General features: G+C 43.7%; 1 protein-coding gene across 1 annotated transcript in view; it reads right to left on the bottom strand.

Moving 5' to 3' along the window:
• The window catches only part of SND1 (staphylococcal nuclease and tudor domain containing 1), a 411934-nt gene extending 396889 nt beyond the window's left edge, over positions 1-15045 (bottom strand). Inside the window, exon 1 of the mRNA XM_004741837.3 lies at positions 14735-15045. Within this exon, the coding sequence (XP_004741894.1) occupies positions 14735-14812 (78 nt within the window). The 5' untranslated portion in view covers positions 14813-15045. The remainder of the gene's footprint in view (positions 1-14734) is intronic.
• Positions 15046-16081: the final 1036 nt, after the last annotated feature.

Here is a 16081-nt window from a genome sequence, read left to right as displayed (position 1 = left end):
TTTCTTAGGACAAGCTTAAAACCAAAGGGATGCTACCTTACGGAGCACAATACTCGGTACTACTCAGTGAATCAACTCTAAAGAATATCTAACATATTTATTATGGTTTATATGCAGGACTGACTGTAGAACTTAAGAATGTAATTGAATTTCTAGGCTACCCATAAAAAGCATTATTTTTTTCCCTTTTTATCTTCCAGATTTGTTTGGAAACTTTTCCTATTTGAAACGTTAATGCTCAATTTTAGATGTCAAAATAAAGTACAAATCACAAATCTACCATAAACATTTCAGAGTCCTTTATTGCTAAATTAATGTACCATCCCAGGATCCTTCTTACCATTAAAATCCCAGGAAAACTATCGTGGGGGAGTAAAAACTGAAGTCTCCACTCATCTAACACAGCTTGAGAACACAAGACAAGTGGTCATTCCTCTCCCACTACCTGCTGGTGCCCCAGTCTCTCCAGTCTCCACTGTGATGCACACAGACTTGCAAACCTCCTCAAGAAACTGAACAGAAGGCTAACTGGCCTATCTGGAATCCCCCGTGTCATCTTAACTGCAGGTACTGCCCAGAAAACACTGCTCCTCCATTTTATTAAAAACATCCAGGCATGCCTGGGTGGCTTCATTAAGCCTCTGCCTTCAGCCCCAGTTGTGATCCCGGGGTCCTGGGACTGAGCCCTGTAAGGGGGGGGGGGTGTCCCTGCTCAGTGGGGAGTCTGTTTCTCCTCCCTCTGTTCTTCCACATATAAATATCACTATCCACATATAAATATCACTATCCGCATATAAATAAAATCATCCATAACATTCTACATATCCTATGCTAACCAAGAAGTCCAGCTCTGATTCTCCTCTCCTTTTTGGAGGTGGGGGGCAGAGGGAGTACACTCTCTAATGAATTACAAAATAAACACTTTTCTTTAAAATAAAGCACAAAAATTTCAAATCCAAGTTTATGGGCAGCTCAGATTCATGGAGCATCTTTACTCTGCATTGTGCCAACAACCACTTTCAAATACCAATTTTCTAAGTTCCTCAGATAATCTAAACCCCAAACTGCTGCTTCTCCCTACACTGGCTTTCAGCTTCTCCTGTTGATAATCAAAGAAACACGTTTTCTTTGACACAAGAGTGAAAAGAGGTACTTTCATTAAGAGCACTGATAACAGGAACACTTAAGAATTAAATGGAAACCAAGCTTTTCCAGCTATCAGCCCTCTGCTGTCTTGCTATGTAACGGAAAGTTAGTCCTCCAGAGCTGGAATCGCGATGACTAACATTGAGGCAGGGCAACACTGGGGCAGGGCAGGCCTACCCAGGAGCTGGGCCTGTGCCCCACAGAGAGCCTGCAGGAGGTCTCAAGAGATTCTAAAGATCTCACAAGAGAGGAGTTTAACAAGATAACTCGGCTTTTAAGTAATAGAGGCAGCCCCCTGGCCTCTGGGCTGTGAAAGGGCTACCTGCCAAGGGTAATAACACAAGCAATTACTGCACACAGAATAATACACTCAGCAGGATTCCAGGACCCAGGCACTCCAGAGTCTCCCTTCCGCACAGAAAGAAAGGGAGGTAGGGAAAGAATGCATCACTTTTCATGAGGACCTGAGAGCGTCCTGTTAGGTAAGCAGATAAATTACACTTGGCATAACGCAGTTTTGAGTTGCTGACAAAAATAAAAATGCCCCTGGTATTAAAGGCTATAAAACAATGAATTTTCCCTCTCCTGGAACAGAATTCATCAAGTTTAAAAGTTCACTAACCTCGCATCCCAAAGACCGGAAACAAAACCTGAGAAGCCTGGCCTCTTGTTCCTTTCTCTACTACAAACTTCCAGTAACAGTCACTTTAGGCAAGCTGCCTTAACCCTGCACAGTGCAACCAGATTGCTCACAGCTGTGTCCAAGACTATCTGAGTATTCCCACCTGTACTTACCCATTTCTCCTAACTTTAAATCACCCATTTTCTTCCTCTGCCTCTGTCAAGACCTGTCACTTTCACCACCTCCCCGGAAAAGGTTGTTAAAACAAACGGATCTGAAAATATCACATCTGATTTTCCAACCCATCCATTCTCCAAGAAAACCGTCAGTATTTAAATTCCCAAGTTCCCCTTTCCATCACAAAACAAAGCTACCTGCCTCTATTTAATAGCAACATTTTAATGAGACTGACAACTAAAATTTCATCAGCCCAAAGCTTTACCCACAACCAAGTACACGGCCTGGGGTCTCATGCCTAGGCTGCCTTCTCTCCATTAAAGGCTTTCTTAGCCATGTGATTCTCCTGTCAGGCCATCCCAGTTGCTACATGTACAGAAACATCTACCTTCTGTTTATAGTGGTCTCTGTGAGCTTTGTCACCCCACACTCTCCCAGATTTAACTGTTTTTACAAAATACATTAAACAATCATTTTACCCCTGCAATCAGGACAGTTTGAAGTGAAAAGGGCTGTTATTGATAATGATGTCAAGACAATGGGTGTGAACAGCAACAGCCCAAGGCAGACTGGGCTGTAAACTGCCCTGTTCTTACAAAGGTACCAAGGCCAGGTAAGCAGCTGTTACTTGCCAAGAACTAATTTATGTCCTTCCCTGGGAGACTGAGGTTTTAGGAAACCAGCCCAGAGAATAAAACAAACAAATAAATTAATAAATAAATTTGGATTACTTAGTCTCCCTGAAGGATAAGGAAATAGAAAATATTTAGGGGCACCTAGGTCAATTAACATCTTACTCTTGGTTTCCACTCAGGTAATGATCTCAGAGCTGTAAGATCAAGTCCCGAATCCACTCCAGATTCAGCATGGAGTCGGCTTGAGATTCCTTCCCTCTCCCTCTGACACCCCCCTACTCACATGTACACTCTCTAAAATAAATAAATAAAATCTTTAAAAAGATGTTTTAGGGGCACCTGGGTAGCTCAGTTGGTTAAATGACTACCTTCGGCTCTGGTCATGATCCTGGGTCCTGGGACTGAGCCCCACATCAGGCTCCCTGCTCAGTAAAGAGTCTGCTTCCACCTCTCCCTCACGTTCGCTCTCGCTCAAATAAATAAAATCTTTTAAAAAATGGTTTACATTGTAGTGAAAAGACTGTTCTAAATATGTCACCATATCAACTTTAAGTTTTGATGTGGATTTGGGTAGGGGTGGAGTTGAGACAGCAGTGATAAGGGTACTGGAGGAGGGCAATGGAAAGCAGGCTGGTCCTAAAGTGCCAGAGGATAGAGGGCTGCTGGAAGAATGGAGGCAGGGAACCAAAGGAAGTCAGAACTTTTCTCACTTGAGTTTCTGCCTAACTAGCCACTCCTGTGCCACTGAACAACTAGTATTCACACATACATACAACTGAAGTCTCTCATGCATTACCTAAATGTGTTTAATCTTTCCTAATATTAGGAAATACCTCTGAAGTTCAGAAGAATTACACATATGCCAGGTGCACACCTTTCTGCTGTGCCAAGGGTTCCCAGACTTTTAAATTTCTTTCTTTCTTTTTTTTTTTTTTTTTTAAGATTTTATTTATTTGACAGACAGAGATCACAAGCAGGCAGAGAGGCGGTGGGGGGTGGGGAGCAGGCTCCCTGCTGAGCAGACAGCCCGACGTGGGGATCCATCCCAGGACCCTGAGGTCATGACCTGAGCCGAAGGCAGAGGCTGTAACCCACTGAGCCACCCAGGCACCCCAGACTTTTAAATTTCATAGACAAGTAAGATTCCCCCTGTCCCCCCCCATGAGGGGCTAACCTGTTATCTAGTTTTTATTTTTGCCAAGGATATTAAATCTGTCATCACATTATTTATAAAATATAGGCGATTTCAGCAAAGGAAAATGTATTAAGAATATTATCTCAAAACTAAAACCAGTCCTTTAAATCAAACAAGTTAAACATCACAAGACCTGCCAGGTGCCTTTCTTTATCCCGCTCATTTTGCTCAGCCAGTTCCATTTTCATCCCCATCTGACTTGAGGATTGATACAGAAACTGCTGGACTAAGACCAGCTAATGGTTGCTGAACGCTACATGCGCTGGACACTGCACCAAACATTTTCCATGCATTCTCATTTAATCAGCCACAGCCCCATGAACAGCGTGCTGTTATTACACCCATTTACAGGCAAAGCTGGAACATAACGGGGTAAAATTACCTGCCCATAGTTATATGGCGAGTAGTCAGTGAAGCTAATGACCTGAACCACAGACACTCCAGAAATCAGTTCAGTTGTGCCCCAAGACACAAGTTACGTCTGTTTCCCCAATGTGAGAGCTTGTTTAAACAAAAACAAAAACTGCTTTAAGGGGTAAATGAACGCTGTATATATCAGCATTTAATATTTATACATAAGAACTGTCCCCTTTCCAATTCTCTTCCAATGATTCCTATTAAATGAAGAAAGTTCCAGTTTGGTGGCAGGAAGACTTTAGCACACACACTTTGGCACACTCATCACTTGTTAAACTTTCTTCAGAGCCCTCCAGAAGACATGAGACCTAGCTAGAATTTAATAATATTTTGTTTTCATTGTGTTTGTTTGTTTTAAATTTGACGCAGAGAGAGCACAAGTAGGCAGAGCAGCAGGCAGAGAGAAGGAGAAGCAGGCTCTCCACTAAGCAGGGACTCCAACACGGACCTTGATCCCAGTACCCTGGGGTCGTGACCTGAGCCAAAGGCAGCTGCTTAACCGACTGAGCCACCCAGAAGCCCCTTCACTGTGCATTATTTAAGGTACTTTCTAGTTACGGCAAGTAACAAGGCTTTTCCATTTCCAACAGTGAAATTGAGTTTTTTTTTTTTTTTTTAAGATTTTATTTATTTTAGAGAGAGAGAAAGAAACAAAAGCAGAATCCCCACTGAGCATGAAGCCCAAAGGGGGTCTCAATCTCAGGAACCAGAGATTGTGACCTGAACTATAAGGTAGACACTTAACAGTGAACCACCCAGGCACTCCAAATTAAGTTTGCTTTAAAAATAGTATTTCAGGGGTGCCTGGGTAGCTCAGTTGGTTAAGGGTCTGCCTTCAGCTCTGGTCATGATCCCAGGGTCCTGGGATGGAGCCCTGCATTGGGCTCCCTGCTCAGCCGGGAGCCCACTTCTCCCTCTCCCTCTGCCCCTCCCCTTGCTTGTGCACGTGTGTACTCTCTCTTGTAAATAAATTCTTTTAAAAAAATATATTTCAACTTTTAAAATAGCTGATTGCCCAAAAGATTTTCAAACTAAATAGAAGTAGAGGCAGTATTCTAGTACTAAAACCATGGTAGGGGTATGCACACATTCAGAGCCCAGGAAACATAAGGAAAGCCATTACACCAAGGCTGGAATCAACAAATGACTGAAAGGCTACCAACACTGACCACTCTGGTCCAGTCTCTCCAAACAATTCTAAAAATAGCAGGGTTTCCCCACACAGGATGTGGTCATGCTTACCACCTCCCATCCCCACCTTCTTATCCAAGAAGAAAAGCTATGTGCTAGTCAACAGAAAAAAGTCAAACCTCTCACATGACCTTGCTCCTTCTGTCATCTGTAGCTGGAAAGCTGCACACTTCCTTAGTCATGGAACTCTCTAGAACGCACAGAAGGCAGCTGAAGCTAAAGAATCTACTCTCCTTTAAATACCAGGACCTTTAAACACCTTAGGGTCTTCAAACAATTAAAAAGAAGTTATTTAGTGATCCCCGTGTGGTTAGGCCCTGCTCTCCAATGAAGAGATATAGTGGTTTTCAAGGATACGCTGGAGAAACAGAACACTACCAACTGTGCAATGATTAATGAGTAATGAGATGTGAAGCTGTATTTGCCCCAATTTTACTTACAATGTTATCTGTAAGAAATAAACAGGTGAGGTATAAGGAAAATCACTCTGCAACCACCAAAAACATTAAGTGATATTAAAAGATACTAGCATTGCATCCTACAGAAATGCCAACACAAGAATACAAAGATGTAAAAAAGAACACTCAGTCAGCAGTGTTTAGAATCATGAAAAACCAAAAACAGGTATCAACAAATAAATGGGTAAATAAATACACCCAAATGATGGAATACTCTTCAACCATTAAAGAATGAGGTAGGATCTATAATTATGACACAGACAGCCATGACAATTTTTTAAAAAGTTGCAGGACACATATATTATGACCCCATTTCTATTTCTTAAAGAAAAGAGGGAGAATGTGTATTTCTTCATGAAAAGTTTGGAAACACATTTCCTTAGGGGAATGAGAATGAACGTTAGAAAACTGAGTGATAAGGCCAGAGGGAGAGAGACTTTTGTATTTAATTTTATATACTTCTATACTATTTGAAATCCTATGAGCAGGTATTAAACCCAAAACTTAAATATTGGTCATTATTAAATTATTAAAGCTAGTAGGCATTCACCTGAACTTTTTGAAGGAATTTAGGGATGAACTAGATAACTGTTGATCAAAATGAGGATAAGTCACCAAGGATAAGTGACCCTTAATCAAAAGGACTTTGAAGACTTAAAAATTATGAGAAAATTTTATTTCCATATTAGACAAACTAGTGGAATAAAAAGTAAAGATGAAGACCATCAAAGAGGTCATTCAGGGTTTTACTGATATTGTTAAGAATGGGGCTTAGAAAACAGGATAGAAACAAACCAGAAGGCCCAAGTGTGTGGCTCCCAAGGACAACAAAAGCAGAAACTGAGCAGCACAGAATTTTCATGTTTGTAGATGACACTAAAGACTTCCATGGTAATAATGTGCCAAGTTATTGGCGCCAAATTATAGGAAGATCTTGGGAATCGATGCAAATAGAAGGAAAAGTGGCAGATGAATGTTAAAATGAGCATATGGCCTGAAATCAGGCATGTAAAACAACTTCTCAGCTATCAGTTGTGACCAAAGAACAGGATCTCAGATCACTGTAAATGGACCCCTGAAGATGTGAGCCCAACACTGAGCTACAGATTAAAAGCAATGCTAAGTGTCTGGGGGGCCATCAAAACGAACACTAAAAAGAAAGAGACTAGTATCCTCCCCTCATAAAATTCTTCTTGTCATTTGTATCCTGCCCCTTCAACTACATAGAGAAAAGGAGTTAAACAAGACCAGTGGGTCTCAAATGCCAATCCCTGAATTGATCCAAAATTGACTCAAAATCACATAGGAGAGGCTTTTTTAAAAAATACAGATTCCCAGGCCATACCCACAGAGATTCTAATTCAATGCCTCTGAAAGGCTTCCAGGTGGTCCTGAAGTAAGGATCTGGTCAGGAAATCACCGGGCTGCTTCTCTCTAAATCTACTCACAGAAAGGAATTAAGAAAGCTTAACAATTAAAAAATCAATTCAAAAGAAAAGAAACCATGTGAGGAACTACCAAAAATAGATTATGATGATTCCTACACTTGCCCGTTAAATGAAGTAGAAAAGATCTGCAAAAGACAATTAGGATGACCTAAAGGAAGAAGCTTTAGCCTTGATCTGTGAAAAGCAGAGCTCAGAACCCTATCAAGTGCCCCCAGATTCCTCCACATAAGAGCAGGACCAGGGTAAACACTATCTCCATCAGCTATGGGTTTCCAGAATGCCCTCCTCACCCCCATCCTTCTGAAGCCCCAGGAGATGGTCAGGCTGTTTTGAAGCAGAGGTGAGATGGTAAATAAAAGCCACTGCTCGCATGTTCCTCTGGGTCCCAAACAAGTACTCCCACAAGTCTATCCTGATATCACTACTGAGGTCAGGAACCCCCTGGCTCATTTCTATCCACCACCTCTAACTCACTCCGCTACCCAGTCACATAGTCTAATTCAAATTCTAACCCCCTCATCTTCTACAGTACAAAAACCACATTTCACATTTCATCTACTGTCTCAGGAAAAAAAAAAAAAAAAACAAAAAACAAAAACAGGCAACCGGAACAGAAAACATGTTTCATTGCGGGATAAGGAGCAATTCAAAGTGAAACCTGCCATACGGTAGATTTCTCAGTTTTGATTCATCTTGCAATATCAGGTTTCTTAAACAATCACAGCCTTTGGGAACTGCTAGAAGTTTAGAGACTGAGTTTACCACTTCATGTAAGAAAGAAAGAGTCTGAGAAGTGAAATCTCTTACCCCACATCACCCATGTGGAGAATAGCACCTCCTGGGCTAGAACTGTTTCCCCTGAATCCTAGGCCAATCTCTCTTCTCTGCCAAGCTGCTTCCCAAAGATAATATTAATAAATTAGGTTTATTAACTTTAGGCACAGATTCTCCCATCTTTTCACTTCCTCCTCTTACACAAGAGGGTGGTGTTTCAAGATCATCCCAAGAAGACTACTCCATATAGAAGCTAAAGCATTTCAAAATGTGTTAAGGAATAAGAGGGGAGATGATGCCTTAAATCACCCATCATAAGCAAATAAAAAGAAAATGTGCCAAGCCCAGTTTATATCATAGACTGAACATCTGAAAAATGATATCCAGAGGCATCACTTAAATTTTCATTAGATTTTACCTAAGAAGTTGTTTTACTTCCTAATTTTCAAAAAATGTCAACTGAAACCACTGTTTTTCCCTAAACATTAGAGCTAAGTGTGAAAAACTTAGTTTATCATATTGAGTCTCACTGAAAGTTAAGTGAAATCCCACAACACTCCATCTGCATCAAATGTTCACAACCTGTGATTCTGCATCAATTTCTACTGTAAAAACAAAATACATATGTCAGTCTCCCAAGAGAGGAATTAGCAACAGAAACTGGGTATCTCTCCATTTCCCAACAAGAAATAGGAGGAAAAACCACATAAGCCCCTGAAGAGTTGAATCTCTTTACTTCATGCCTTGTCCCGGAAAAGGCAATGAATTTCCTACAATACTTAGCTATGCTATTCCTTGAAGAAACAAAATAAAATAAATCCAAAGACCAGATTCCAAAGGAGATCTACTGCACCCTCTCCTAGAACCACACCTGTCAGCTGGACAGCTAGTCCACACCAGTGAATACACAATAGGCCTTAGAACCTTCAACTCATTTCCCAAATATCACTCTCCAAGTGAAGTGAGGCACAGACCCCATCAAATCATTTGCTCACTTATTATACCAGTACTGATCACTACCCAGCCTCAGGAGACTCCCCTCATGGCAATAAGCCACATTATGCATGAGCTAGTTCCCTCCTGACCATTAGTTTGAGCTAGGAAGCATGCTACTTTGCTTTTCACCATGACTGTCACTAAAGCTTGCTATGTTAAAAGTGTTGCCAGAGGCCAGAGCAGCAGAACATTCCATGTAGTAATAAAATGCTAACAGAACTATAAACAACAACAAATTCTACATGCTATTTGTCTCTCGCTGAGCCTGCTCCTGGCATTAATCTTTTCAGCTAAGTACCCTCCACTGAAAGGTGGTGACCTTAGGAATACACAGAACTGGCTGACAGGAAGTCGAAAAACCTTAGTCTTGGCCCTGTAAGGAACATGAATATGACCAAGAGCAAGTTTTTTTTTTTTTTTTAAATCAGTTTCTCACTGTTTACACTGAGTTAATGTCAGCTATCGATCTCACCAGCGTACCAGGCAGGAGAGCAACCACCTCTACTGCCTTTCTGCCATCTATCATCCCAAAACACATAACAGCAGCTCAGGTTCAAGCCGTACCATTTATGTTCTGCATAAATTGAAGGAATTAAAGAGCTACTATAAAAACACTGAAGATAAACATTAGTGGGGACCCTACAGCTTTTGCACTTGCTGTTCCCTCTACCAAGAACACACTTCCCTTACAGCTGGTTCTCCGCTGTCCGTCAGATCTCAGCACAAATGCGAAGAGAAGCCTTTCCTGAACACCTTCTCTATGGGAGCCAACCCTACCCTTGCTCCCAGTCACTCTGTCTCGTTCCCCAGAAATCACTCTCTTATAATATCGTGCTTACTTCTTGTTTACCTTTTTATTGTCTGTCTCCTCTATAAATCAGAGGAGCAGGAATCTGACCTACTTTTTACCACTGTTTCTCCAATACCCACACAAAGCTTGACACAGCAGATGATCAATAAAATTTATTCAAGAAAGAAAGGAAGTACGACTGCTCATCATTCTGTATCATTAGCACATGGCAGCAGCCACTGTTAGCATAACTAGAGCCACCTGGATGCTTTCTTTTCATACAGGAAAAAAATGACAGAAAACATTTAAGATACAGTAGAAACTTAGTGCTCCTTTACTTACAATCTTGACTGAAAGCTACTATACTCACCTGCTGAGAAGTGGGCAATTTTAAGACTACAGGGAAAAGCCTTCCATCCTATTCTACCTAGTTCTTTGCAAATGGCTCTACTAAAATACTATTATTCAGCCACCTTGTCCCTGAGTAGTAGAGTAAGAGTACTTATGTAGGTTAGGAAAGATGTTTTTTTTTTTTTCTTTCAGTCTGCATGAGCTCAGTGCACGTAGGAAGGAGCAGATCAATGGACTACTGCTCTTTGTCCCCACTACACTCTGGAAAGACACATACTTCTTAGTTCAGAAAGCTAAGAAACAGCTAGCTATAATAATGTAAATTACAGGTATCATTTCCTACAAGCTGCATACTGGAAAAATTTCCACTAAGCTACTCACCAGGAAGTCTACATTCCACTTTAGAACAACCTGGCAGCACAACTCCTGGTGAAGGAGGAAACTGTGGCCATCTCCTCCTTTTGATGCCCCTCTGCCTTAGCCACCCAGCGAGAATCATGGTTCTTAGCCTAAAACCAAAGACTGGCAGAGCGATTCCTTTCTTCTTTAGGCAAGTAAATGGAGCAGGGTGAAAATGAACAGAGATCTGGCACTGTCCTCCCTTTGGCCTTTCACACCATAAGCAGGGTAAGATATGCTGCTTCCATCAGCTGCTTCTGATAAGCACAAAAGATTCAAGAACTGTGGCAGACTCATTCTGCTGTCCTAAAAGCAACCCATGTGACTCCTGCTTGAGAAGACACGCAAACACACTGAGTTAGAATGGAAACGTTAGAGTGAAAAGACAGAGAAAAGGGCTCAAGCCCCAAAGCAGAAGTGAATCAGGTGTGTAAGACGGGAGAAAACAGCCATCTCTAAGTAGGGGCTAAGTGGAGCGACCAAATTCTACACCAAGTACCCCAAGACTTCTCGCAGTCACATCTATTTAACTTGTGCTGATAATAATCTATTGCAGCTAAAGAAAGTCTAGCAAATTATTCAAAAAAAAAAAAAAAAAATCCAGAGTTAGAATCTTTCAGGGTTTTGAGAAAATAGTATCTCATTTGACGGGGACATTCACTTTTCCAGGTTATATTTTCTCTGCCCACACACTTGCCAGTCTCATCCCAACTCAGGAAATATAAATCCACCTTCAGTTTTTCCATCATCCTCACTGCCTTTGCAGTAACAGAACAGCTCCAAAATGCTTGTGTCAACTTACTGCCCACTTCCTCCTTAAACACATTCCAGAACCAACTCTGTTTCTGTCCCTTTGCTCCCACTCTCAAAAGCAGACACAGTCTCTATCGTCACCATCATTTTTTTTAAACTGGTCAAATGCAAAGGCTTTTTACAACTTGATTTCTTTTTTTTTTTTTTTAAGATTTTATTTATTTGAGAGAGAAAGTAAGAATAAGAGAGCATGAGGGGAAGAAGGTCAGAGGGAGAAGCAGACCCCCTGTGGAGCTGGAAGCCTGATGCAGAACTTGATCCTGGGACACCAGGATCATGACCTGAGAGGAAGGCAGTTGCTTAACCAACTGAGCCACCCAGGCGCCCTGCAACTTGACTTCTGAGTTCTTTCTTCTTTAACCTTAAAAAGAACACAGGACTTACTAGAATTAGAAGGTAGAGACTAGAAGAAACTTGCACCGATTTTTGCCCCCCAAAAGAGGAAGGACGATTCCTCTTCACGGCAGCAGAGCTCATACCTATACCGTTTCAGATCGGCAGCTCAGCCTGAGTCCAGACAATTATGGAGGGCTCCCCTGAAAAGCACAAGGCTGATTAGTCAGTGTTCCAGGTTCTACCCCTCTCCCTAAAGGCAGTAACTATTTTCCAATTCACAGGACTATTTCCTTCACAGTTTCCTGTCACAGAACTCCACTTTCATTTGTACAGTTCTTACAAAGCAGTTCCTAGAACCACGGGAAATGATTACTCTCCAGGAAAATACAACTTCGCTTAGCAGAAGAGCTTCACACAGAGCAATTTGCCAGTGGTCGATTCTTCATTCCAAACAAGGCTTCTGCTCCTGGCACAGATCTGCCTGTTGCCCTGCAGTTCACCTGGCTTCCCTCCCTTAAGCCCTACCACCAACTCACCCACCTATCCCTGCAATTTGGTCACAGAAAAGAATAGCAGAATAGACTTTTTGGTGGCTGAATTTTCTTGTGAGAGTGTGTGTGTGTGTGTTTAAATTTTTAATTTATTTGAGAGAGAGAGAGCACAAGCTGGGGAAGAGGCAGAGGAGTGAGAAAGATAGGCTCCCAGCGAGTAGTGAGCTGGATGCGGGGCTCAAGCCCAGGACCCTAGAATCACGACCTGAGCCAAAGGCAGATGCTTAACTGACTGAGCACCCCCCTAACCTGGTGCCCCACAAGGGCTGAATTTTAAAAGCTTCCTCCCAGATTCAAATGTGTCTTCAACACCACACTCCTATGCATATAATGACCATAAGCACCAAATGAAGTCACTCACCGCAATAACAGCTCCAGGATAAGACAAGGGGTAACATCTAATCTTTCCTCAACTTGATTACAGTCAGGTTCACTTTCCTGCAATTTTGTGGTCACGAATCACTGGCCCCACCCTCTACTAAAGTCATGCCCTGGAGGCAGAAGCAGCATAGCATGATGTCCAAGAGCACATGCTGTGGCAGACAGACCTGGGTTCAAGCCCCAGCTCTGGTCTTACTGCCAGTGAACGTGCCTGTCCTTGGGTGAACTTTCTTTCTAAACCTTAGATTACACATCTATAAACTGTAACCAATAATACTACCTACTTGTTAGGTTTTATAAGTGAGTGAATACAAACAAAATACTCAACACAAGACACGACCCTTAATAAGTGATTGTTGATATTGAGTATCCATGGGGGTAATCTGTGGGCACGGCCACCTCATAGAATCCAGATGCCCTGGAAGCCTTTAGCATTAATATAAGCAAAAATATATCCAGCCTCATTCCACTCCTACCCCACAAATGAGGGGGACCCTTAAGAAAAATTCAAGCCTTAGTGAAGGAAAAAATTCAGAAAGATCCACTCAATGGTGCCAATCCCACCACCCTACCACCAAGTGATGCTGTGCTCTTATGGTGAAGGGAAAGCTCAGTGCAAATGAAAAAACTAATGTAAAAGAAGCTACTCATGGGACAGATCAAGATTCAAAGAGGCAAAAATATGTGGACCTTGGAAATTCCCTTCTCCCTCAGCTTCTAATAAATTCTGACTTTCCATTTACACATAAAGGAAAAAGCAATACTGAAAACCCCGGGAATCTCACCTGGTGAGAATATTACTTAAGAAATGAATACATGAGAATTAGGCTGGAGAAAAAAAAAAATCTCAAAAATTTACACACACACACAAGCTAAAGTACATTTTCACCCTGACAGACAATGAGCCAAGAAAACAGAATGTGTTTTAAACTTCCTGCAACTGCAAAAAAAAAAAAAGAAAAGAAAAGAAAAAACAACTGTGGGAACTTTGAGAGAAAATGTATGTCATAAAGGATATTTGCTGTTCCAGAAGAAAGTTAGTATTGAGGTCTGAAATGTCCCAAAGTCTATTAGGTGTAGTGGGAAGGAAAGGACATGTTCCTGTTAACAGGAAAATCTGTTAACAACCAAGAAATGTCAAGTTCCAAGATCTGGGAGGGTTCAGGGGAGAACAGAGGTGACAAGGGATAAAGAGAATTTATACTACAAAACTACCAGGGAGCCAGAGGGTAAATTTTTAAAAAATTAGTCTGGCAGGGTTTTAAATTCAAAATTCAAGAATGTAGGGAGTGAGGGGATATAAAATCAGGCAGAATCTAGTGTTGGGGCCGTGGACTGGGAATCGGAACACTTGGGCCCCGGTCCTGGCCCCGTTCCAAGCCACCACGTGATGACCTTAGACAAGTCACTGCCCTCTTCAAACCAGTCTCCTTATGTTTAAGGGGTGAGGAAACAATAACGATCGCTAAAATTCCTACTGGCCTACTACTTAAGGGCCAAAAGGAGAGAGAGAATAAATAGTAAGAGCTTACAGGACTACACACTTAACAGAAGAAGTGGAGAGAAAAGGAATATGAGGGCCAAAGAGCGAGAAAACTTGGTAGTAAGTGAGCGAGCGTCAGTGGAAACGGAAAAGCTTCAAGATGGCCAAATGCGCTTAGTTTCAGGGAAGTGCGGATGTCAGGATCTCGAAAAGCTGCACACCGCTCAGCAGATGTCAAAATGGACAGAAGAACGGGGGGATGGGAAGGCAGATAGAAACTTAGGATCTCCGTTAATCAATCAAGTCACCGATCTGTCCTGGTAAACAGCAGGTCTGAGTGCCGCGACCACGGAAATCACTGCCACCCCTGGTGCCAGGGTGTCCGGGAAGCAAAGTACCAAGGGGATTCCGTGTTGGATACCGTCTAGGAATGGAATTCCAAGAATGGGTGAAAAGTAAGGAAAGAGAGGAAAGGGGATCTGGGAGACCATGCAGACTGGCGGAAGGGGAAGAGGAGCCAGCCACCCCGGAGGTGGGCGGTGGGGGTCAGTGTCCCGGGCCCCGCTCTCACCATCTTGACGATGCCCCGCTGCACGGTGGGGACCGCGGGTACCCCGGAGGTGCCGCCGCTCTGCGCGGAGGAGGCCATGTGTGGAGAAGGAAAGGCAGCAAATAAGACGGTGGGCCGGCTTGGAGCTGTCAGTGTGGGTGTCGGTGTTGGTGGGAGGCCGCCGCTGCAGTGAGCTGGCAAGCGACGGGTTTCGGGCAATGGACGGCACGGACTCTCCGGGCGCTCACGAGAGCAGCAGCGGGACTGGGAGCGAAAGAGGAGACGCGTTCTCCGCCGCCGCCACACGTTCTACTCGCCGCGCAAGCGTGCCAGAGCGCCACCGCCCTCTAGCCAATTAGCGCCTAGAGCCCGCCGGACCTCAAACCAATAGGCACCCTGCTAGCGGAGCCCCGCCCTTTAGTCAAATAAGGGGAGATATGCTCCAGGAAGCGCTGAAAGAGCTGATTTGCAGTGACGGGCTAAGTATAGGGCGGGACTTCCGGGGCAGCCGTAGTAGGTAGTGTCGGGAGGTGTAGTGGGAAGGAAAGGACACGTCAGCATCTGGCCGCGGGGCGCGGGGGGCCATGGGAGCCCCGAGGGCGGGGCCAGCCTCGCCCTCCGTTCTGGCCCCGCCTACTGCGCTCCGCCCCGCGGGCCACCGCGGAGCCCACGTGGACTGCGGCGGTCCTGAAGGGCTCACCCGGATTGGGGAGTGCGGATTGGGGAATCCGGAGCCATGAAGGCCAAGACCTGAAGGGTTCTCCGTACCGACTGCACACCTACTTCCGACATTTTACCTCCGCTAAAAGTGTGGGGAGAACTTGGAAAAGTCTGAGCATCGTGAAATCCACGGTTGTTGGCGCTGAGCGGCAACGCGGCCGGCCGCCCTCCTTGTCTTCGGGAGTGTGTGTGTCTCGCTCGTATTTGTGTCGCCGGTGTCTCGCACTTGTAAGGCTCTTGTTCGCTGGTAGGAGAAATGTCTCTTAGGGGGTGATGTGCCTTGTGCACGCGGGAGAATGACCCTCGTTTGGAGGCTCTTCCTAGTCACCGATGAAGTTGGGGAAAGCCTTGGTACCGACGCTCCCTGTTCCCGGAAGAGAGAGTCCCTAGACCGCTCGTGATGAGCCACGCCTCCCCCCAACCACCGCAACCCAGCCCTTACCCGGCCATAGTCTCTTTGAGATAGATTGGGGAAGCCGTGCAGAGCAAGGGCATACAAATGTTTAAATGAATGTTTGGAGACAGCTAATACTTGTCCTGTGCCCGCTATGTGGAGCCAAGAACCTTTCCTTTAAACCACTTGATCATCAAATCTGGCTCTAGGCTACAGACACCACTTCCCCTGTAGCTCTTTTGAGAAGAGGCTGT

The sequence above is a fragment of the Mustela putorius genome, unplaced genomic scaffold (assembly GCF_011764305.1).
Source record: "Mustela putorius furo isolate JIRA1106 unplaced genomic scaffold, ASM1176430v1.1 tig00003845_pilon_pilon_pilon, whole genome shotgun sequence".
Classification (NCBI taxonomy): Eukaryota; Metazoa; Chordata; class Mammalia; order Carnivora; family Mustelidae; genus Mustela; species Mustela putorius.
The sequence above is the reverse complement of the archived record's forward strand: the minus strand, read 5'-3'. Positions and strand labels throughout refer to the sequence as shown.